Genomic DNA, 24,066 nt, shown 5'->3' with positions numbered 1-24,066 from the left:
GCTGGGTGCCCCCAGGGGCTCTCACAGCCTGTTCCAGCCCCATGGGACCAGGCAGGTCTGTTCATTTCTCTTTTCCATGAGCAGCAATGACAGGTGCCCAGTGATTCCCAGGTATTTGCAGCTGTTACCTGTGTGTTGTAGCAACGATGCAGGCCCTTGAACTTTGGTAACCTCTGTGTTTGTTATCTCTGAGCTTTGAGTTTATTCAAGCATTTTCCCCAAATAGATTGTACTCTGTTGTCTGTTTTTTAAAAATGGTTTAATTTGGAAGGATTACAATGTGATTTTCTTGCCTTGCAGCCGTTTCCATTGGTTTCCTCTTCACGGTGGTTGGTGAAAAGGGGTGAATTAACAGCATATGTAGAAGACACTGGACTTTTTTCCAAAAGAACCTCTAAGCAACAGGTGTACTTCTTCCTCTTCAATGATGTCCTCATCATCACCAAGAAGAAGAGGTAAGAGCTTCACCAGTATAAAGCTGTTTTTGTGTTCAGTCTTCGAATCACAGTGACTTTGAACATGATCCTGGCTGTGGAATGAGTTCAGGAGTTATTTGAGCCTCTGTCATGGGTTACCAATAGCAAGTAACTGCTTGTTAAACAGGATTTACTTCTGGCAAACACAGTTAAGATCCCAAATTGTCAGAGGAATTAAAAAGATGGTTCTTTATGCCCTAGCAAAGACAAGTTTGGGAAGGATGAGGTGCTGGGACTGTCCTTTCCCTGCGCACACTTCCCAGGATTGCAGGAGCAGTCCCTGCCCCAGTGCCAGACTCGTGAGCAGAGCTGGAGCTCGGCTGAGCCCTGCTCCCACCCACAGCGTTGCCATGGCACCACAGCATGGACAGAAATGGTTGGAGTTGGGCTTGAATGTTTGTGGTTTTCCTTCAGCAGCTGAATCTCAGAAGATTCTTAACATTGCACCAAGACACCTCTCCTCACTTGGTGCTAAAAATGGGCATTTCTGAGGCTGCACTTGGGGCTTTTCCCAGCGTTCATCTCCTGCCCTGGCTCTGCCCTGGCTCCATTTCCTGGAACTGCTGGGGGACTGTGGCTCTGACCTACTGGAGATGCTGCAGAGGAGGGAGCTCAAGGGCTCTCCAGTCCCAGGGCTGCTCCCCAAGGCTGGGCAGGAGGGGACACGGTGATTTGGGATGTGTGCAAGAGGGATAAAAATCCACTTTTCCCCTCTGTCCATATTTTAGTTTATTTGGAATGTTTCTTCTTCTGCCAGTTGTCCTTGCAGCTCCTGCTGTGTGTAGATACAATCTGAATTTTTTTAAATCATTAAAAATGATGTAATACTTGCCAAGCACTGATGCAGTGTCCTGAGAGGAGCAGTCAGTGCCAGCAGGTGTGGGGATGCTGGGTCCTGAGGAGAGAGAGGTTCAGCCAAGGGGCTCGGGAAGGCTCAGCCCAGTCCTGCTCACACAGACCTGGCTGTGGGCTGAGCTGAAATCAGTGCAATGTTCACCCCAGAGGGCTCGTGGGAAATGCACCGACTGCTTTTGCTTGTGCTTGGGTTCCCTTCAGCAGGAGCCTGATCCAGCGGGTCTGTGGGATGGAAGTGAGGAGTAGGAAGGATTTGTAGAGCTTTATCTGCTGATTAATGAGTAAGAGGTTCTGTTTTGATTAGCTGTGCACATGTACAGCCTAGTGGTTAATTCATAAGAAATGCATTTATTATTCACTGCACAAATGCATAGACAGTTCTTTTTCAGACACAAGATTCCCATGTAGTGATGGCAGCACTCCCAGCTGGGATTTCCAGTTCTTCCCTTGGCTAAGGAGTTGTTTAGACTAAAACACTGAACTGACTTCTTTAAAAAAAAATACACCTCCAAAAATCCCCAAACTTACCCTAAAAAACCAAGGCCCAAGCAACCCTTTCCCTGGTTCAGAGCATCTGAGCAGGATTGGCTCCATTAGAAGCACGCTGTGTGTCCATCGTTTGGGAGTGCCCAGAGGCATTCTGCAGAAGGAGCCCAAAGCCCTGTCAGTGTTCATTTCCCAGAGCACGGGTGAAAGTGTCCCCTGGGCGCTCTGTGTCACACCAGGCCTCTGGCAGAGGCTGTTCCCCCGTGTGGAGCCGGGAGCTGCTGGAGGAGCTGTCCCCACCGCCGTGTTGTGCCTGGGGCTGCCTCCAGCCCTGACCGGGCTTTGTCCCTTCCTGCCCTCAGTGAGGAGAGTTACAACGTGACCGAGTACGCGCTGCGGGAGCAGCTGCTGGTGCTGCCGTGCGACGGGGAGGAGCCCGGCCCCGGCTCCTCTCCCGGCCGCAGCGCGCCGGGGATGCTGCACTCGGGCAGGAGCGCTGCCTCCCACCTCTTCAGGCTCCTGCTGCTCAGCAACCACGCCGGCGACAGGGTGGAGATGCTCCTGGGAGCAGACACTCAGTGAGTACAGCTACTAAAGGGATTTCTTCACCTGGTTGTTTCTGCAGGCAGCTCCTCCCGCCTGCCCAAAGTAGTACATATTTAATTATTTATTTATTTCTATTACTTATTCTGGTTTATTGATTTGACTGCTGGGTAAGGCCTCGATTGCCCTGCCTGCAGAGATGAGTGTAGCTGTGCTTCAGGCAGGTTCCTTCGTGGGGCCGGTGTCACCGCGGGGCTGTCACTGCAGGCACAGCACCAGGGTGTGGCACAGGAGTGTCCCCGGGCACAGCCAGAGCACTCTGGGCCCTGGGCAGGGCGCTGGGATGGTGCTGATGGCTGGAGGGAGCAGCAGGGTCAGGAGTGCCTGCCCTAGAAAGCAGCAGCACCCAGTGCCTGCTCTGGGATGTGCATGTGCCATCAACCTCCACACGGCTTCCCAGCACTGAAAGAGTTCACTTGTTCTGGGGGAAGCTGGAGGCAGGACAGAGACATGAAAGGGAGTGCTCCAGACATGTCCCTGCCTGGAAAAATCGATAGTTTTAGGTTGGCTTTCAAAGTTTAGAATAACCATGAAAGGAACTGAAGATCATCAGTGCTTCCTATTAAAGATCTCATTATGAAAGCAGGAGATGATTCAGACTTGTTTGGAAATGCAATTTTATTGGGGAAAAAATGCAGGGCATTTTTAGTTGTCTGGGCTTTGTATGAAAAGACATTTTGTTCTGCAGGCTTATTATTGATTTGTTCTGTGCTGTTTGCAGTATAAATAGCAGTCCAGCTGATCATCACTCAGAGCAAGAGTCTGAAAAGAATTCCTGTGATTTAAGTTACCTATTTTTATAGTCTTATCTTTTGAGAAGGATGGAAAGGGAATTTCCAAGGCCAAACAGTTCAGAGAGGTGAGCGTGCCTTCAGAATAGTTTTGTGCAGGTAAAACTGAAAGGTTTTCTTTGAGCCAAAGATTTCCAGCACAGTTTGATCGTGTTTCACCACCTCTGTGGCATGTGGGTCCTAAGGAGAAAAGCACCAGTTTTAGCTGAGAACTTTCTATCGCCCTGTGAAGAAGGCAGAGCATGCACAGAGCTGGTGATACACAGGGGTTACTCCCAGGTGCTGAAGGGAGAGATGCTGGCACTGGAAGAAGTAGGGGCAGCCTCAGAGCTGACCATCCTCCAGGGCACGAGCTGAGACAGGGTTGTGCTTTGCAGGAGTGACAGAGCCCGCTGGATCACGGCGCTGGGCCAGGACAGCGACAGGCAGCACACGGACAGGACCAGTAAGTCACAACTGCTGGGGCTTGTGAGTGCTCTCAGGGCAGCCACTGCCCTCAGCGGGGCTGGGCTGGCTGCAGATACCCTAAGGCAGCAGAAGGCACCGTGGGGGAAGGTGTCAAGTGGAAACGTTTGAAATAAATGGTGATGTGTTGTAGTAAAAGCCCTGCCCTGTGACTGCTTTAACTGAGCCTGGCTCGCTCCTTCCCCAGCCCTGGCTCAGGTGGAGACCATCAGAACGTACACAGCCAAGCAGGCCGATGAGCTCTCTCTCCAAGTCGCCGATGTCGTTTTGGTCTATCAAAAAGTGAATGACGGTGAGTGAGGGTTCTGCTGTCAGTAACCATCTGTCACCTCTGCAGGGGGATCCAGCTACAAAAACTTGTTTCCTATTAGCACAGGGCTGCAGTGAGTAGAAGTTCAGCTTCCAAGGAAAACGTGAGCATTTGGATTCAGGTTTCTAAAGGAAGCAGCAGATGAAACCAGCTGTAGAACGTGGCTGCTGGCCAGTTTTGGCATGGGAGGTGTCCACAAATAGGAAATTGAATTTTTCTAAAACCACAGAGCTCAGACATTCTAGTGAGTGCCAGGGTTGTCCAAGAGAAACAGCCCTAGACTGTCATGCCATGGCCTGGGCTTTCCTGCTGCAGCTCTGGCTCAGGGTGGTTGCTGAGGTTTGACACAGGATCAAGTATCCCAAGATCACTTTGATTGTTGCCCAGACCTGCCCACAACTGCACTGATAGCACCAAGTGCTGGCTCAGGGATGCAGGACACTGTCAGTACTTGAGGGACTAAATTCTAACTTGCTGTTGCTCAGTTACCTGTGAAATCAGAGATTCTGTCACTGTACTGTAGCATTACTTCAAACTCTCTTTGAATGACAAAAAAAGACAGCGAAATTATGCAATGCTTTGCACATACTATTTGTTACCTGCTCTGGCTGGATTAAAAACATCTGCCAAAGCTATCCTGAACTGGTACTAGAGAGCCAGTCAAGGCAGATGCAGAATGTTCCTCAGTGCCCCCAGCCGGGGCAGGGCCAGTGCAGAGGTGTCACTGCTGTCCCCCCTGCAGGCTGGTACGAGGGGGAGCGGCTGCGGGACGGCCAGAGGGGCTGGTTCCCCTCGGAGTGTGCCAAGGAGATCACCTGCAGGGCCACCCTGGACAAGAACATGGAGCGCATGGGGCGCCTGCTGGGGCTGGAAACCAACGTGTAGCCGTGTCCTCAGCCCCAGCTGGGGCTGCTCCAGGCCAGGGGACGGCAGGGCCACAGCCCAGCAGCAGCAGCACGCTGGAGACTCGGGATCCCTGCTCTGACAGCTCCGCGCTGCGCCCTGGCCCCAGCAGCAGCGTCTGGGGCACTCCTGCAGCTCCTGCCCCGCTGCCTCCCTGCGCTCCTGCTTCGTCTGCTTTGGAGCAGCTGAAGTTGTTTTCAGCAGTGCTGGGTGTCCTGAGGAGCTGCAGCCCCAGGCCCTGTGTCACGGCCCCTTGCCCTCGTGGCAGCAGCCGAGTTCCCTGGGCTCGAGGGCCCAGCTCTGGCCTCCCTGCAGCCTCACCCACCTCTCCAGGGCAAAGCCAGGGCTGGCCCCAGCCTGGCACAGGCAGGGCTGGCACCACCTCGTGAGGACCCTGCAGCTGCACCTCTGGGAGGCTGCACAGGCTGCTCCAGGGTCTGCTGTGGGCAAAGGATTTCTGCACGCTGGATAAAGGTACCACCCTCTGCAGAGCAGCTGCTGCTCCATCCTGGCACAGGGATTTATTTGACTGCAGGGTAACTGCTGGCACTGGGGGCAGCTGTTTCTGGTTGAGGTCTGGCACTTCACCAATGCTTCAGAACAGCACTCAGTGATGAGGAGAAGGTGGAATGCACTCAGTGCTCTGGGAACAAAGGCACTCGTGGCTGGAGAGAGGTGTGAGAGTGTGGATGAGAAAAGTTAAGGACCAGCTGCTGACTCAGCAGTGTAGAAACCAGGGGACAACTTGTACTACCAAGGCTTTGTTCCTGTTGCCTTCCCCAGCCCCTGCTGGTTTTTATCCTGCAAGATGCTGATTTGAGTGGTGAGTGAATTGAGTGTTTGTAAAGATGTGTAGCTCTAATAATTTAAACTACATTAGGAAGGCAGTAATTTTGTACAAAAATACTTACCTGGACAGTGTGACAGTGGTTATATAGCCTTGCAAATTAATTTATAAGTGGACTGATAAAATAGTAATGAGAGAAACTGTAAATTGAACAAAGACTTATTTAACATAGTAAAAACACTGCTACTGTTTTAACAAATTTTACTGTAAACATGTGGATGTTTAACACATAACTGAATGTATAAATCCAGGCATTAATTTTATTCAGATTTTTTTAATGCACTGTATATATTTTTCATACCTAGTTTTTCCAAAAATGCTGTAATGTTTTGTAAAGACATTTTTCATTTTTCCTATTGTTGGACACAGTTCTTCAGGAATTAAAAGACTTCTATGATTTTATAGGACAACAATCAATAAAGTGCTTTTAAATCCTTACTAAAAAAAGTTTTGATTTTGTTTTAAATGCCATAAAGCCACCAGTTGATAATGTCATTTTTGTCAGAGAAAGTAAATCTCTTCAGTAGACACTGGCATTTTACATTTTCCTCTTCTGTAAAGATAAATAGCACAATCTTGTGTCCTACCTCATCTGTCATAGATCCCATTTACCTGTTGGACTTGCAGCAATGGCATTTTCATTGCTGAGGCACCATTAAGAGAGAGATGGGAAAAGTCTTCAGTTCCCTCTGCTTTGTCTTCAACCTGATGTGGTGATTCCCCCAGAGGAGGAGGCCTCCTTCCCTCTTCCCTCCCTGCAGCCACCGGGGGCTCTTCTCCCCTTCCTCAGGCTCCTTCCTCTCTTCTCCCCTTCCTCAGGCTCCCTCCTCTCTTCTCCCCTTCCTCAGCCTCCCTCCTCTCTTCTCTCCTTCCCCTTCCTCAGCCTCCCTCCTCTCTTCTCTCCTTCCCCTTCCTCAGCCTCCCTCCTCTCTTTTCCCCTTCCTCAGCCTCCCTCCTCTCTTTTCCCCTTCCTCAGGCTCCCTCCTCTCTTCTCTCCTTCCTCAGGCTCCCTCCTCTCTTCTCCCCTTCCTCAGGCTCCCTCCAGCCTCCCCAACCCAAAGGTGCTTCTCCTCCTCCTCAGTTAGAATCCTGAGGGTGGAAGGGTCACTTGGTGCTGGGGAGGGAGGTTAAACCACCTTTTGTGCAGCTGGCAGTGGCAATGAGGAGCTTGGCACCCTCCATCCCTTGTTAACCCAATGAAAGCACAGCCTAGCCAGTCACTTCAACTTGTTTCACCTGAGCTGCTCTGCTTTCCTCAGAATAAAGCATAAATCCTCCTGAACTTGATGGTTAGAGTCATTTTTGCAAAGAAAAAGAACCAACAAAACACCAAAGAAGGGAGAAAAGTTATATTTCCAGGCTTTTTTTCTCAAGGATAAACCTCAAAATCCTTAACAAAATTGTTATTCAAATAATCTTCCAGAGCTGGAGATCATTCAAAACAGAACATTCAAAACAGTGAGAACAGTTGAAATAAGACTTGCAAAAAAGACTCTTAATGGAATACTATAACCCATACATGAACTTCTTAAAAAAAAATAAAAAACAAAAAAAAGCCTCCAATGCAATGAAACCTTAACACATAACCCAACGTGACTTTCATCTAACCATGCTTTCTGCAATCTGCAATTTCAGTCAGTAGTGATGATGGATGGGGACAGAAAACAAAGGAAGATTAATTGAATGGGATGAAATGCAGAAAAGGAGAATTTCTGAAGATTGTTTCCTCCCACGGTACAAATTCAACAAGTGTTTTCAAGTTTAGTTAAATTAAGCTGTAATTACCGTCTGTGGAATACTGGTGAGCAGACTGCTGCACAGCTGGAATAACACAGCAAGTGTAATTACTCACCACACCCCAGTAAAGGAAAAAAAACCAGAACAGTTTAGGTATTACTAAGCAATATTGTAGCAGGGTTTTTAAATATCTGTTACCTGATGGGTAAAAATCCCAAAGAAAACAGCTCCAGCAGGACAAGAACCTCAGAGCATCCAGCACCTGCCCGTCTGTCCCTCAGGAAGCTCCCCCGAGCACAGAACACATGCACATACACCCCCTGCCAAGGAGCCCCAGGTACTGCTCCTCAGGAGGGGAAGCAGCAGCTCCCCCAGAGCTGCTCTCTCACTGAAGAGCTGCTGTGCAGAGCAGCTGCAGCCAGAGCTGAGGGTCAGCTGTAGCGCTCGCCCTGGAAGCGCGGCGCGAAGTTCCGCACGCCCTCGTTCTCCTGCGTGGTGATCAAGTCTATAATTGCTGTCAGCACGGCTGTGTCCCTGCTTTTTATGTCATTCCAGTCCACGGGACGGGGGCTTTCTATTTTCTCTTGTAGAAGATCATCGAGTTCTTTTCTCAATTTCTGCAAAGTGTTGTAACAAAGGAAAAGAAGGAAAAAGAGCTGGGTAGTTCGAGCCACACGCAGCATCAACAGAGAGGTTCCAGTGCCTCAGGGCCCCTGTTCTCCCAACCTTTACACCTGCTCTCCTCCCCTCAGCTCATCTCCACACTGCTCTTTTCAGTGTCTCCCAAAACCCACCTCTTTGATGAGAGCTGACCATCTCTGGCAGTGATGCCTCTAACAGCCCACCCAGCACCCAGCTAACGAGCTCAGGATTAAAAAGACTGGTTTAAAATAAAAATAGCATTAAAAACAGAGTCAGGTATGATTTCTGGGATCTAACATTAAACAGTTCTATGGAACCCATTCCTGTTAACTGAGGAACCCCACTCCCCTGTTTCTGTATCCCTGTGGATATCTCCTGTACTGACCAAGTCATCCCACAGTATCTGTGTAAAATTGGATCTCTTTTGCTACACTGTGTGCTAGAACTGCTTGCTGGGAGTGCATTTCAAACATCATCTCCCACAGTGATAAATCAACAGGCCCACAGGAATATCAAATCCAGAAAACCCTAAGCAGAACCAGTGTGTTACATTGAGCCTTCCAGATACATGATTTTGAAACAGTTACCTTGACCAAGTTTGCTATTTTTTCTGGAGACTGGAAAACAATCCACTCATCCACAGCAATGGTGTCCTGGTCCTTATCCTTCTGAATGGATATATCCCCTCCAAAGAACAAGAGGCAGTATGGAGACACCTCTGTACAATCATACAGGTAAATCTGCACAACAACAGAATTGGCTGATCACCCTCAAAATATCTCCAGTGCCATCAGAAAGCCTTAATGAGACTCCTACAGATCTCCAGAAGATCCTTACTCAGTTACAAATTCTAAAGAAATGCACGAAGTAACTCAGTTCAAAAGTTTTGAAATCAGATTGCACAAGGGCAAAAATGGTCCCAAGTCTTTCAGTCTTTCACACAGTGGTGAAATGAAACCAGATGCTCCATAACAATGAGAGGAAAAAACATCAGCATATTGAGAAGTGTTAGGACTGTACTGAAATGAAAAAAAACCCAAAAAACTAACAGAATTCATACCTGTTACTGCCAGACCTTAAAAAAACCCAAATCCTCAAAAACAACCCCAAGAACTAAACCACATTAGTTCATTATTTGTGGTACAATACTCCAGTATCACAAAGGAAATCATTTGATGGTGTGTACAAGGAATGGCCTAGGACAGGAAGGCCCCAGAACAAAGGCTGCTCATGTCCCCTCTGAACCCTGAGCCAGTCTCATTCAAGAGGGGATAATAAAACAAATGAAGCCCACAAGCACAGCTCTGACTCACACTGCTGGTCCTCATCTTCAAATGGTACACCAGCCAGTTATAATGGAACTCTGTCTCCTCCACATTCACTGATTTGGGGTGGATATTAACTGATCCATCTGTCTTGGTGCAAACTTTCACCCTTCAAAGAAAAAAAAACCAACAAAAAAAGAGTCTGATAATACAAGAAGTGATAAATCAACAGACCAGGATCCCTGGGGTCTCTTTTCCCAAAGAACCAGAAGTGACAGTGTTTGAAGTGCTGCTGTGGAACCCCTTTAGAGCAGTGCTACTGAGATGCTGTAACATTGTGCATGGCTTGAGAAGGTCACACAAGTTCTTTCAGGTGTTAGCAGGAATCCAGATGTTAAGAAATCAACAATCCCACCCTTCTCAGAGGAAGTAACACACAACCATGACTCAAACTCTAAAGTGAGATTCATTCATGCACTCAAGCCACTGCTTCACCTTGCCAAATTATGCCATGTAGAAAACACCTTGAATACAAACCAACTTTAAAGCAAACCCTCACATTTTTCTCTTTTTGCTGAAGCTGGGCCGGATCTTTGCCACTTTGGGATAGAGGCCAGCACAGATGACTGCTTTGAGCAGCTTCTCATTACCTGCAGGAGACAGCAAAGTGAGTGAGGCACTTCTGCAAGCTGAGGTTTCAGCTGGGATAAATTCTCCCTTTCCCTCCACGGTTACCTGAGTTGGTGTTAGATTTGGGATCCTTGGGGTTTCTACTATTCACAAACCCAGCTGCAAGGAGATGCTCAGCAAACTGCCCTTTCATGTTATGCAGCATCTAGGAAACAACAAAAATTGCACAGAATGGTGCTGTGCCAAAGGCTCCTCCTCTTCCCCACACACAGGATCCTGTTTGAACCTGGCAGGATGCTGTTACCTGCATGGTGTTTGAGGACAGGAAATATTCCCAGCAATAATCCTTCTCATTCCTGAAACCACAACTCCGAGCCTCTTCCCAGCCCTAGGAATGAGAACCAGAGGTGTAAGGTGATTGTAAGTGAACACTACAGACTTAAGGACAGCCACAACTGGAGGTCAACAAACAGTCACATATTCCCTACCAGGGAGAAAGTAACTCCTTTGATCTCCCTGTATATGTGCACACACCAGAGTGCAGAAAAGCACACCTTCACAATATGCTGAATCACAACCTTCCTTTTTCCCTGGTGGGCAGTGATTCCTGGCTGGGTTTGCCAGAGCACCCACCCTCTGTTGGAATTGACAGAGTTAAAGTTCTGGGCAGTAACTGCATTTCCCAGGCCATTTATTTCCTCCTCTCCTCACCACAACACAGTTCAGCACAACACCCAACACTTCTGAAGTTGGCTTTAGCCTCCTGTAGAGGCCAGAAGGACAAGAGTGAACAACTTCAGCAAGGTAACTATAATACTGTGCTTCCTTTGTCTTTTTCAGACTTGTCCACCAGAAATCAGGTTACTGAGCCTGGAGACAAGATTATGCAACACTAGAAGGGTGAAAATCAGTTTGGTTTTATGTTTCTGTAGAAGCCAAACAAGAAAGCCTACAGAGCATAAGCTGATCAGCTTTTTCCTTAGGATCATCAATATTATTGAAATTAAAATTCTAGAAGAAAAAAAGCACATGAAAACATGCTTACAGTGAAGGCATTCACCACAGTCAGATGGTCGCTTTTTGAGTTCTTTGACAGCTCCTTTCTTCTGGCATCTGCGATTTTCTCTTTGCCCTAAAAATCAGAACCTACATAATACCTAGACTGACATGACAGTTCTCTTCTCCAAATTCAGGTACATCTGTACAGCTTTACTTTGCATGTAACACATGAAAATTATAGTTGTTTCAAATATTCCACAGGAAAAATGACAATTCATAGTATGCAAAGGAAGTCGCACTAGTAAAAATGTAATTACTATGACATTAATGAAAGTGCTCTTAAACTCTAACACCTCACTGAGTCCCAGCATCCTCCTGAGATTCCTAAATCCCCACAGGTAACTGTCATCTGTGAGACTTTACCAGAGGGATGACAAACGGGTCCTTGAAGCTGAGGCTGGCTGCAATGGTCAGCACGGGGTCCAGGCAGCAGAACAAGGCTCCAAACAGGATCATCTTCCCAATGTGAGGCTCCACGGGCAGCCGTGCCAGGTGCACACCCAGGGGAGTCAGCTCCTCCTGCCTGTCCAGAGCATTCTGCCAGCACGAGGGCACAAAGGAAAGAACAAACATGCCATGTGAAATGGGGAGGATTCCCTTGGGAAAGCCACTGCTACACAGATATCACCCACTAATACCCAAACCAGGTGTTTCTACCTATGGCTCCAACTCATCTGTACAAATAGCACCAGAGCAAGGATTCAGCAGAACAAACGTGCCATGAACCTCTCCTTCCCCAGCAGCCAAGGGAACAATGACACAAGGTGCTTCTCCTTTGTCCCCAACTCCTCACTGAGCCACCTGCAACAGCAAGGCAGGGAGGCAGCAGGGCACAGAGCAGGGAGTTAAACCAACACCCACGGGGAGCTGAAGTGCAGGGTCATGTGTCTGTTTGGAGCCATTTCCAAAGTCCCTCAGAAGCACTCTGCAGGCCCCTAAGCACCATGGACTGTGTGCAGTGTCCCCTCTGTGCAGTGAGGGTCCACCAAGGCTCTGCACAAGGGAAAGGGGCTGCAGTGCCCAGAGCTGTGCAGTCACACCTGCCTGGTGACACCCACAGTAGCACGGCTCTGAACAGATGAAGCAACACTTTACCAGCTCCATGAGGTGATTGATGGCCAACATCACAGCATCACGAGAGGGGGGGTCCATCAGTTTGCTCAGAAAATAGGCAATTCCACCAAGCCTCAGGATCTGAAAGAAAAATCACAATAAAAGCCTACAGCAGCTGGAGAAAGATGGTAGTCTAAAATTGGTTAGCAGTAACCACACTCATTGAAATAGTGTGAGGAATTCACAGTCTGAGTTAGAATTTCTTTGGTAAGAACTAAGGACAAAAAAATGAGTGATGGAATTTGCAGCAGAAGGATCTATTCTTCATTCAGTTCACATACACACAGCAATCCTTCTGCTTTTGTAAGTAATTCTATGCAAACTGCCAACAAGGGAAATTCCCACCAGTTCTAAAACTACTTTGTAGTAAAATTCTTTTAAGACATCATATAAATTGACTCACTGGCATTCTCACTGAAGCTTCTCTGATTGAATGATTTATGATACTTGGGGGACAGCACAGCCCATATTTTTGTTAGTAGATGTCACCTTTTATTGACAGCAGACAATTCTGTTTCCCCTGGGTTTGATGCACCCAGATCCAAGTGTGCATTTACAAAAGTTGCTGCAATTATTAGCTAAATACACAGCATTTCTGGTGTAATAGAATTTTGGCTGAACAACCCTAGGCTCACAGTTGCATTAACTTATTCTCTCAACCACTGAATCCAATGGAAAAGTAGACAATAAATATATTTGAAGCTTCCTGCCTTTACCTTGATTTGTAAGCAGAGCTCTTCCAAGGGGGTCCTCAGGATCTCTGGTAACTGATAATCATCCAGCAGGCTGGCACGCAGTCCATTGTACAGATGGTAACAGTGGCCTGGCTGAACCCTGCAATCATTTCAAGAAACCATTCTTATGGGTTTGGTCAATTGTTGGGTTTTTTTACCAATGAAACTGTGATATTATGGTTCTGTTTCCTACAAAGAACTTCCCAAAACTCCCCAAGGAATTAGAACTGAAGTGTAATCAATTGTAAAAGCCACTTCAGTCTTCTAAAGACCCATCAGCAGGAAAGAGGCATAGAGAACAAAAAAATAATTGTTACAGTGTTTCCATTTTACTGTATAAGCCTCATAAATCAGGTGTGAGGCTAAAAAAAAAATTACAACAAAATGCAGGACATTCTTCTATAGGAGGGAAACTCTGGAATTAAACACAGCACAAGTCAATTCAGCTTCCTAGGAAGACAAGGAAATCATTCCCTGCCCAGGAACAGGAGCCAGCAGTGCCAGCACATGCAAATAATAAAGAACCTTCAGCATTGTGGGAAACTCAGCATCCCCAAACTTCCCTAAGCACCCCCTGTTCCCACCTTCCTGCTCGACCCTTCCTCTGCTTGGCATTGGCTTTGCTGACCCACTCTGCTGCCATGGTGCTGATGTTGTTCTGGGTGTCAAAGTGAGTCTCCTTTATCTTCCCCCCATCTATAACGAACACGACGTCATCAATTGTGATGCTGTTGGAAAAAAAAGAGGGAAAAAAAGCAACTTTTCATCTTTGCAAGTGTGTCCTAGGATTGGGTTTGGCCTTTCTTTATTCCCTCCCAAACAGAGTCAGCAATTAAAAAAATTTGCCTTTGGAATTTCATTAGGAACTATATTACTGATCAGTTCAAGAAAGAACTGATTAATTCTCCTTGGTCTAGCAGAAGTTCCCACTTGGATTCTGAACAGAGCACAGGCAGCTCAGATTATCCTGTACAAATCATTCTAGCAATTGTTTAGTACTCCTATAGTTTAACTGTTCAAAACAACATAGTTGGTTGAATTGTTTAAAACAATTATAGGAAAACTCTTGTTTAGTCTATAAATATTTCTAAAGATAAAGTGCTATAAATTAATGGCACAAACACAAATGTACTTTCAGGAACATCAAACAGGTTTATACTTTAAATTATCGCTTCCACTTCTTCTGTTAAACACACAGCTTTCCTGGCTCTGGGCAGCCAGGCACTTACCTTGTTTCTGCAATGTTGGTTGCAATCACAATTTTCCTCACTCCTGGCGGCGTCTTCTTGAACACCTGCAATTATCCAGGGCCCATTTATGTCTTTGCCAAAACCAAACTTGTGCTTCATTCTTTTTTTCATAGTTGTGAAATATTGCAATAAAAGAGAAGCATACCTGAGTCTGGTTAACAGTAGGCATCAGTGAATGCAAAGGGATGATAATAAACCTATCTGAAAGTTAAAAATCAGTAATAGATATGGTTTAAGTGCAGAAACTTCCAATTTTACAGGAAAATCTATTAAATCTACTATGCAGAACAGACAAAATAGGCTGCAAGTCAGGCTACTGCTTCTTGCTCTGAGATCACAAGTATTTGTATCATAACAGCAAATTCTAATGTAAAAAGGTATAAAGGCCTTTTTTTATGATGCTATAACATGATGAGTTAAGACAGTATATGAAGTTATGTAGCAATTCAGACTTCCTTTCTAAATTCTGAAGTTATCAAATAATTGGTCAAGTTTAATACACAAACTGACACTCAATCTTTCAATGAACTGGAATTCTGCATCTATGGAATGTACACAACCACACTTCAAGTCACCATTGAACAGGCAGGAGCCCAGCTAAGACAGATGAGATACAAATATGAGAGATGCAGAAGGACAAGTGTGTCAGACAGGCACAGAGTACTTGAGAGTCTGTAAGAAATTCTCAAATCAACAGGATTTAAGGGAACTATCAGCAAAGCAGGGAAGCTGCTCAAGGATGAAGCACAGAGGAAGCACACACAGAATGAAGTTTAGTTTTGGATGGGAGTCCTCCCAGCTGCAGGAAAGGACAAGGGGAAGAAGATGCAGGTCAGGCTGTTTTTCAGATTGCCACTCCCACAGTGAGAAAAAGGAGTTGTTGTTAGCAGAGGAAAGGACACCAGACACACAAAAACTGCTGAACACTCTGGAGAGGAGACAAGGGAAAAAATGAACCCAGCCCAACTGCAGCAACCCCATGCAAAAGGAGTCTGTCCCCAGTGCCACTGCCAGAAGTCCCACAGAGAGTTTGGGTTTTACCTGACTTAAACATGACTTGAGACATCAAGAGCTCATGCAAAGTGCTGATGTTATCCCAGCCTGGCAGAAACACCAGAATTGCACCATCCTATGGGGAAAAGAGGCAGTGAAGGGAAGAGAGGTCAGAACACATCACACACTGCACAGAGAGCCAGCTCCTTGCACTCTGATATATGGTGGGCATGTGAGATTTGAAAGCTCACTGAGCCAGCCTGGTACAGTCAAGGGTTGTTTTTTTTCTATAAAAGAGCTACCTCTGTGTATTTATCTGAACATAACAGTAGTTCAGAACTGTTCAATTACTTAGAAGAACAAACAAAAATGTCTCTTCTTTCTGTGTGACCAGCCAAAGTCCTTGCCAGCTCTGGCACTGCCCCCAGCTCAGTCCCACTGTACCTCCTCTTCCAGCACAATGTGTCTGATCAGTGCTGCTATAAGGTCCAGGTCCACCTTGTCATCATCCATCATTTCCAGGGCACTGATTGTGCTTGCTGAATACCTGCAGCAGAGAAAGCACAGACATGCAAAGCCAGGGCTCCTGCTGCCTGGCTCTGAGTGAGCCACCCAGCCACGAACCCACCTGCAATCAGCTCAGTTCTCTGAGCAACTCCTGAACCTCCAAACTGCTCTCCACATTTAGTTCAGTGGGATTACAGGCAGTTCAGAACTGCACAAGAATTACCATGTCAGGACTGAACTGTTTTGAAGCACTTGCACGACCTCTCTCCTTCTCATCCATGAGCCAGGGACTGACAATTTCTATTTGGCTAATGAAGTGAAATTTAACTTGAACAACTCAGAAGCAAAGGGAGCTAGTCCTGCTGCCTCTAAAGCACTTCACTAGCTGCCAGCCAACTGTACAGACAATTCCATCACCATTTTCCACAGCAGCCACTATCCCACTGTTACTAAAGTCCAGCAACACAATACAGCACTACTTTATGGTTGTCACTTCAGAGCTGTCTGAAAACAGAAAGCAGAAGAGAAACTTGGGCCCAACCTGCCCTGCAGCTGCCTCAGGTAGCCTGGCCACTGCTGCCTGTAGATCTCCTCCTTCTCCTCCTTCTCTGGCCTGCTCATGTGGCCCTGCATGAAGCCCCTCCTCCAGTGCAGCCGGCGGTCTGTCTTCTCCGGGGTGTACCTTTACACAGCAGGAGCAAACACAATTCCATCTGAAACTGAGGGCATTTAGAACAGCTGCACAGTTTTCCAAACCATGGACAATATGCTGTGCTTTAGCTAAATCACGTGTCAAAATCTTCAGTTTCTCTTCTGACAGAAATCTTACAAAAGCAGGGAGCAACCCTAGTAAGTATGAGAACATGTAGGGGAAAAAAGTGAAGAGAAGAAAGACTAGCTTGATTTAGAGACCTGAAAATTCACCACAGCAAGAGAAAGTGTTCTCCCCCTCGAGCCAATATTCCCAGGTAACTGTGTGCCACCTGTAATTACTGTACAGGGAACCCCTTAGGAGGTTTTCTGTTGAAAAATACAGGCAACTGTTCTTTATGCCAAGTTAATCTTTGAGCATACATACACTAAGCTAAGCCCCCCCCACAAATACTCTCTGAAATGATGTTCAGAAAAAACACTTGCCTCAACTTCTCAATGACATCTTCAAGCAGATATTCCACCACTGGGAAAGTGAACCCAGGGATGTGAATCATAGGGCAATGGTCTGTGGAGGGAGGCAGAACCCGGTTTTAAAACTACTGATGAAATACTGCACTGAAAGAACAGAAGCAATAAACATTCCTCACTAGTTCTGCAATATAGCTGCCATGTCTACAGGACATTTCCAATTGTCAGGGAAGATGTCACATTCCCTCCCAAATAAGGCTGCTGAATAAAAAAAGGACAGGCAGCAGGCAGTATTCTGCACACCAGGATGTTCAACTGATTCCAGCTACTGGAAAAAGCTGGGAGACTGAACAACTCAAAGTTCAATCTGCTTGCCCCCTCAGAGCAAGAATGCTAAACGTGGTAAATATTTACTAGGAAAACACTCTGTGGATTCTGTTTCCATAATGTGTCTGGAAAGCAAAACCAGAAGCAATGAGATCAAACTGAGAGAAGCTGCATCTCCAGCAGCTGGCAGCTATTTGTAAAACTGAAGTAATTTCTTCTTTTGATACAAATCAATGCTATAATTCAAGAACTGCACTATACTGTAGAAGCCTAAATTACTTAGAAAGAACATTTCTAGGAAGCATTTCACCTACCAAAGTACTCGGAAAACTTCTCTGCATTTAAAGTAGCACTCATCAGTATGACTTTCAGATCCAGCCGAACATTCAGAAGATCTTTAATAATGCTCATTAAAACATCTGATTGAAGATTTCTTTCATGGATTTCATCAAGAACTACATGACTGATGCTGGACAAGTGCCTAAAAATAAAAGAGGAAGAAGTTAAACTTTTGCTTTTAGAAAAAAATAAAAAGCAGAGCCATGACTGTTTGGAACAGCTCAGGACTCATTCTGTAATTGCATTCAGTGTCCCAATAAACAGGAGCTCTTACTTATCTGACTGGAGCCACTGCAGGACAATTCCTGTGGTACAGTACAAAATTGAACCTTGTTTCCTTGGCAAGCGACTGAAAGAGACACAATAACAACTCCTCAGTTTTCCTCTGTATTTAACAAAATGCTTTAAACCTTAAACCCCAGCTGCAGGAGCCATTGCAGACATGATGCAGATGGGCCTCACTGCCTCCCTCACACACAGCACAAGGAATTAGGCCACTGTTGCATCACTTTTGTGGCTGGGGAATGGAGCAGGGAGAGGCCCTGACTTCCCAGGCACCCCGTGCCATCCCCTGCACACTAAGGTGCTGATCCCCACCTCCAGGCTCAGCACAGAGGGCACTCACATGCACAGCCCTGGGAGCAAAGAGCAATAGCAGAGACATTCTATGAACCCCAATTAAAATACTGGGAGGGCTCAGCTCTCCTCTCTCACCAGCAGTTTTGCTTCAACAAAAGGGTTCCCTTATGTGCTGGTACCACTTCAGATTTTGAAATTATAGCCAACTACAAATGTAAAAGCTTTTGCTCTGCAAGCTTCCGTCACTGCACCTATTACATGGTCCCAAGGAATTAGTCCATAAATATGGGTAGCAAATGCACAGCTTTCCACAGAAATATGGTTTGGAGCATTCTCCCCTTTAGTATTTTCACTTTTTCTTAAAATTCATTGATTAGGGACAGCAGTTTTATTTCTGCCTACAGCAGAACCTTTTACAAGAGCTGAAGACAGGACTTATTAGACAAAGCCTAACTTAGAATAGTCACTGTCACATAAAACATAGTAAATGCACTCAAACCTTTTCCTAAAATTCAAAAACCTCATTCCTTCCTCACAGGAATTCCTTCAGGGGAAAATACCAGCAGGAAAGCAGTTCTTTCTTTTTAGAAGTACTTTTCAAATGGTCTCCTTAGGATAACAAGAGGCCCTTGCCAGGGAGCCGCTCACCTCTGCAGGCGGATCTGGTACCCCGTGCTCCTGCCATTGCCACAGCTCTCTGCCCTCTCAGCAGCCACTCTCTCAGCCACCTGAGGGGACAAAGAAAATCAGGCTGATCTGTGACTGAGCTGCTCACCAGTAGGAACACCTGGTACTGAGAGGTTTGTAAATAAAGAAATGCCCTGAAGAGCACCTTTTCTCCTCTCCTGAGAGCAGCAACCCAGGGACAAGACTTGGAGGAACACAAGCCTTAGCAGCAGGTTCCCCTTTCAGAGCTTGGCCATCTGACACTCAACTATCAAGGAGAGTAACTACTGAGCATTTGAAAGCCAGATTCTTTCCTGTTCATTAACACACCTCTAGAGGGCCTGACACAACATTAGTTTTTATCTTAATGGGCATTTGCACCGCTCCAATCCATTAAAATCACAGATCTAACCCGTGACTAAGCCAGGGAAGAAGGAGGCTGCAGTTCAGTGCTCCACGGATGCCAAAGCTCGTGAACACCCCGTTAGTGCAGGCTGGCAGCGCCGTTCCTGCAGCAGAGCGGGCAGGGGCACTCACGGAGATGGCGCTGATCCTGCGGGGCTGCGTGCACACGATCCTGCAGGTGGAGCCCAGGCCCCGCTCGATGTGGTCGTCCAGGATGAACTGAGTCACCTGCGTGGTCTTGCCGCAGCCCGTCTCGCCGCTGATCACCGTCACGCGGTTGCTGTTGATCAGCTTCACCAGCTCCTGGCCACACAAAGACACGACTGTTACTGCTCTGCTGCTGCAAACACATTCTAGAGGACTCTGAGAATTCTCTGCTCCTGCGGGATGAGCTCTGAGCAAAGTATCAATGTGCTCCGCTGCTTCCTGTAATGCTACCAAAAAAGTTTAGCTTATACCTCACAGAAGGTATATACCTCACCATTTCTGCACTTTGCACTTCCCATGTGTAGGGTTTAAAGCATGCCCAACCTCCACACTAGCTTTAAATGCTTTAGATCCTGTATGAAAGCAACACAGAAGAACTAAAATGAAAGCCTGAAATACATTTTTAACCTTTCTGCTTCCTGCTTGGCTCCTGTAGATCTTTGCAGACTGAACACAAGAGTTTGCCCTGTTGGACTCCAAGCCTGCACAAACTAAAGGTTTTCAGCACGGTATTTTAATATTTCTTGTACCAACAGGAACAGTTTCCCAGCCTCGTCCTCCCCACCCCAAGGACTGTTAAGGGGAGTGTCACTATTTTAAGACACAAATGCTAACAGAAAGAACATGATGGCAAATAGAGGGACTGTAGGAAGGAGCTCACTAATCACCCACTGAGCCTGCAAAAGCAAACATATCAGAATACTCCATTTCTACTGCATACAGGGGATATCAGCCTAAGAATTAACATCAATTAGGAACAGCTCCTACTGTCACTGCCCTTATCCTGCAACTGGGAAACTAATGGCACTGAGGGCCAGCAGTGCAGCCAGTAAGTCTGTGGTTAAAGCTAAAAAGGCTTAATTGGCTTAATTGTACTCAATTCTAAACTGACTAATTGTTCAAGAAAGGGCACCATTTTATACACAGAAGAAAGCATAACAATCTGAGTAACCAGGAATCTTCTAGAAGTTCAACTGGCAAAAAAAGAAGACCTATTATTAAATGCATGTAGCAGCCTTGTATTCCCATGATACTCCCAGTTACATTCCCATGAGAACGCTGTACTGAGCCCCGTATCACCATCAGTGAGCCCCTGGTACTGTCTGGAAAGGAATCAGGCTCAGAACCTGGGAGACCTCTCCCCTTCCTGAGGGCCACGAGGGATTGCTGCCAGTCACAGGCACAATTGCTCTCCCTGTTTTGGAGCACTGCACCAGAGTCTCTCTCAATGCACACTCACCTCTCTCATCCCGTATGAGGGGAGCTTCTCTCGGAATCTCTGGGGAAAAAGAAAAAATGTTTCTCTGTAAACACCTTTTCAGCACTGAGGCAATAGAATGGATTTCAGCTCCATTAGATTTCACCCTTTAGTTTGGGCTAAACTACAAAATAATGACAAACTGCTCAGCAACACTTGTATAAACACAGGCCCATGGGAAATAACTTGAATTCCATGTGTTGCTTCAGTTTTGTTCAATTTAGAAAAATGATTTCAGCCCAACAGTTAAGTACATGACAAGGCAGGTATATACAGGTGCAAGAGCAGGGCCTGGCATGGAAGAGAGAACTGGTGTTCAGGGAAAGACAATTTTCTGTATGTGACTGTTCAAAACAAAACCTCTGTTTTCAAAAGTCCATTCCTTCAGAGCCCAGTGCTGTGCTTTCAGTTTCAGACATAACTGCAGGGACACAACCCATAAAAAAGAAAGAGAAACCCACCCAACAGAACAACATGTCAGCTTCAAATTTCAGTTCTAACTGTTTCTGAAATCTGTCATTTCCAATTTTAATTGCTCTTCTATCAATAGGTATGAATTTTATGAATTCTAGAGATAATTTTTAGCAAAAGTAACATCATGACAACTTTCTAGTAAATTACGAGGGATTACATTTTGAGGTTAGCTTAATTAAAAAAAAATCCAATTAAAAGTTTTCAACTTGACACAGGGAAAAGTACCTGCATTTCAATGTATCTGGGATCAGATCTCTTCTTCATTAAGTCTTCTTTAAGTTGCTCATCTAAATCAGCATCCTGCTCGGTTTTTTCACAGAGGAATTCCACATCCAAATCCAGGGATGTTTTTTCCCAGGTTGGTGTCTGTCTTACAGGAGCTTTCTCAGCATCTGGTTTCACTTTGGCAGGCTGTTCTGGAGCAGGGCTGGAATCACAGAACAAGAACTTCAGACTCCCCCAGCGGTGCCTGGCCACATGCAGAGTGCAGGTTCATTAACTACATCCAGCAGGTAAAGAACCAACAGTCCATGGGAACAGAGAACCACGGAATGGTGTGGGTTGGAAGGACCTCACACCCACCCAGTGCCAGTCCTGCCATGGCAGGGACACCTCCCACTGTCCCAGGTGCTCCCAGCCCCAATGTCCAACCCAGCCTTGGGCACTGCCAGGGATCCAGGGGCAGCCACAGCTACTCTGAGTCTGTCCCTGCAGTGAATATCATTAAACCAAAATAAAGTCTCAAACTACAAACCCCAAAAACCTGACATCAGGATCTAAGAAACAACACATTCTTTTGTACCAAATGAAGCCCCAAAGCAACAAAACATCATCAGAGAATTACTGCTAGATCCACTGCCCCATAACTGGATCCCTCACCAAAAGGAGCCCCAGTCCCCTCGTTTCAGCACACCAGCCTATTCCAGCTATTCCCACAAATCCTTAACGACCCCAGAACAGACCCTGCGAAAATGTTCCAAGACTGCACAATAACCGAAACCAGAAGCCAAAAGCCACCTCTGGAAGAGTAATTCCAGAGGCCAAGAGAGCTGAAAAGTCCCATGCATTTACTGCAGAAGGCCTTGAGATGACTTAGAAGTTTTATGAGTTTAAGTAGAAATGTAACACCCTGAACTAAGCAATAACGAAAGAGTTTTACAGCAATGACTACAAGCATTTCAGTGTGACAATACATGTGGAGAAACTGGAGGATATTTGTTGAGCCAGTACACTCAATAAAGGTAAGTCACTTCTGACACGTCTTCCTGCCAGGTTATGGAAAGTTTGTGCAATTCAAAATAAATAAACAAACTGGTAATTATATCTCTTTACCCTTCTTCATCCCCAGACCACCAGGACATGGCTTCTTGCTCTTTGTCATTTTTAGTCTGGACAGAATTCAGCAGCTGCACGATCTGCTCTTCCCGGCGCTCATCCATGCGCACCACAGCTCTCTAGGGCAGAAAGCACAGCGTCCATCATCAGCGAGGAGCCGAGCATCCCAACAGCGGCCACAGGAGCCCTCACACACCGGCCCGCCGCTGTGCCCAGGGCTCCGGGCACCACGAACAGTGGCCACAGGAGCCCTCACACACCGGCCCGCCGCTGTGACCGGGGCTGCGAGCATCCCAACAATGGCCACAGGAGCCCTCACAGGGCCCGCCGCTGTGACCGGGGCTGCGAGCATCCCAACAATGGCCACAGGAGCCCTCACACAGCCCGCCGCTGTGCCCAGGGCTCCGAGCATCCCAACAATGGCCACAGGAGCCCTCACACAGCCCGCCGCTGTGCCCAGGGCTCCGAGCATCCCAACAATGGCCACAGGAGCCCTCACACACCGGCCCGCCGCTGTGCCCAGGGCTGCGAGCACCCCAACAATGGCCACAGGAGCCCTCACACACCGGCCCGCCGCTGTGCCCGGGGCTCCGGGCACCCCAACAATGGCCACAGGAGCCCTCACACACCGGCCCGCCGCTGTGACGAGGGCTCCGAGCATCCCAACAATGGTCACAGGAGCCCTCACACACCGGCCCGCTGCTGTGCCTAGGGCTGTGAGCATCCCAACAATGGTCACAGGAGCCCTCACACACCGGCCCGCTGCTGTGCCTAGGGCTGTGAGCATCCCAACAATGGCCACAGGAGCCCTCACACACCGGCCCGCTGCTGTGCCTAGGGCTGTGAGCATCCCAACAATGGCCACAGGAGCCCTCACACACCGGCCCGCCGCTGTGCCCAGGGCTGCGAGCACCCCAACAATGGCCACAGGAGCCCTCACACACCGGCCCGCTGCTGTGCCCAGGGCTCCGAGCACCCCAACAATGGCCACAGGAGCCCTCACACACCGGCCCGCTGCTGTGCCTAGGGCTGTGAGCATCCCAACAATGGCCACAGGAGCCCTCACACACCGGCCCGCCGCTGTGCCCGGGGCTCCGGGCATCCCAACAATGGCCACAGGAGCCCTCACACGGTCCGCTGCTGTGCCTAGGGCTCCGGGCACCCCAACAATGGCCACGGGAGCCCTCACACACCGGCCCGCTGCTCTGACCAGGGCTCCGGGCACGACCGGACACCTCCGGCTCTGCCTGCGCGCAGAGGCACAGGCCCCCGCCCCAGAACGCGTCCCCGCGTCCCTCACCTGCTGCCGGTCGGCGTCCCGGTTCTTCTGGCCCTGCCTGCGGGCGTACCACATCCCGATCTCGCGGCCCTTCAGGTGGCCGGGGTGCCGTCCTCGCCCGCCGGGCCCGCCCGCCGCGGAGGAGGCTGCGGCGGCGGCAGCGGCAGCGCCGCCATCGCCGCCCCGGCCCCGGCCCCGGCCGCGACCGCGGCCCCAGTCACGGCGCTGCTCGTAGCTCATGGCCGCGGGTGCCGGCGCGGCTCAGCCCGGCCCGGCCCGGCGCGGCCCCGCCTCATCCGCCGGCACCGCCCGCCCCATCCGCCGCCGCGCTTCCGCCCGCCCGCCCGCCCGCTGACCCGCAGCGCACGGGGCCCGGGTTCGAGTCCCGGCCCGACCTGATCCACCCGCG

The 24,066-nt window shown here is 47.9% G+C and overlaps 2 protein-coding genes across 2 annotated transcripts in view; one reads left to right on the top strand and one right to left on the bottom strand.

Annotated features, from left to right (window-relative positions):
• Positions 1 to 6,183, top strand: part of ARHGEF26 (Rho guanine nucleotide exchange factor 26) — a 29,717-nt gene extending 23,534 nt beyond the window's left edge. Inside the window, exons 10-14 of the mRNA XM_077183582.1 lie at positions 301 to 455; positions 2,180 to 2,395; positions 3,589 to 3,656; positions 3,864 to 3,968; positions 4,729 to 6,183. Coding sequence (XP_077039697.1) covers positions 301 to 455; positions 2,180 to 2,395; positions 3,589 to 3,656; positions 3,864 to 3,968; positions 4,729 to 4,871 — 687 coding nt within the window. The 3' untranslated portion in view covers positions 4,872 to 6,183. The remainder of the gene's footprint in view (positions 1 to 300; positions 456 to 2,179; positions 2,396 to 3,588; positions 3,657 to 3,863; positions 3,969 to 4,728) is intronic.
• Positions 6,184 to 7,070: 887 nt separating this feature from the next.
• DHX36 (DEAH-box helicase 36) lies at positions 7,071 to 23,963 on the bottom strand. The gene is made up of 25 exons (XM_054639385.2): positions 23,679 to 23,963; positions 22,376 to 22,497; positions 21,269 to 21,470; positions 20,552 to 20,590; positions 19,237 to 19,407; positions 18,682 to 18,761; positions 17,729 to 17,803; positions 17,430 to 17,596; positions 16,804 to 16,885; positions 16,208 to 16,348; positions 15,604 to 15,706; positions 15,208 to 15,295; positions 14,312 to 14,367; positions 14,146 to 14,210; positions 13,501 to 13,644; positions 12,899 to 13,016; positions 12,165 to 12,263; positions 11,433 to 11,606; positions 11,056 to 11,142; positions 10,315 to 10,398; positions 10,116 to 10,215; positions 9,940 to 10,030; positions 9,429 to 9,549; positions 8,703 to 8,855; positions 7,071 to 8,090 (listed from the first exon to the last, which is right to left on the bottom strand). Exons 1-25 carry the CDS (start codon positions 23,895 to 23,897, stop codon positions 7,905 to 7,907), a joined length of 2,967 nt encoding a protein of 988 aa, XP_054495360.1. The 5' UTR covers positions 23,898 to 23,963; the 3' UTR covers positions 7,071 to 7,904.
• Positions 23,964 to 24,066: the final 103 nt, after the last annotated feature.

The sequence above is a fragment of the Agelaius phoeniceus genome, chromosome 10 (assembly GCF_051311805.1).
Source record: "Agelaius phoeniceus isolate bAgePho1 chromosome 10, bAgePho1.hap1, whole genome shotgun sequence".
Lineage (NCBI taxonomy): Eukaryota > Metazoa > Chordata > Aves > Passeriformes > Icteridae > Agelaius > Agelaius phoeniceus.
This window is presented reverse-complemented; position numbering and strand designations above follow the sequence as displayed.

Excerpts from the sequence above, each read along its gene's own strand:
- DHX36 (XM_054639385.2), bottom strand. The coding sequence starts at position 23,897 with ATGAGCTACGAGCAGCGCCGTGACTGGGGCCGCGGTCGCGGCCGGGGC. Across the intron at positions 15,707-16,207 it reads CTGAGGCAGCTGCAGGGCAG|GTATTCAGCAAGCACAATCA; the intron begins GTTGGGCCCAAG and ends TCTCTGCTGCAG. Across the intron at positions 12,264-12,898 it reads AGCTCTGCTTACAAATCAAG|ATCCTGAGGCTTGGTGGAAT; the intron begins GTAAAGGCAGGA and ends TTTTTCTTTCAG.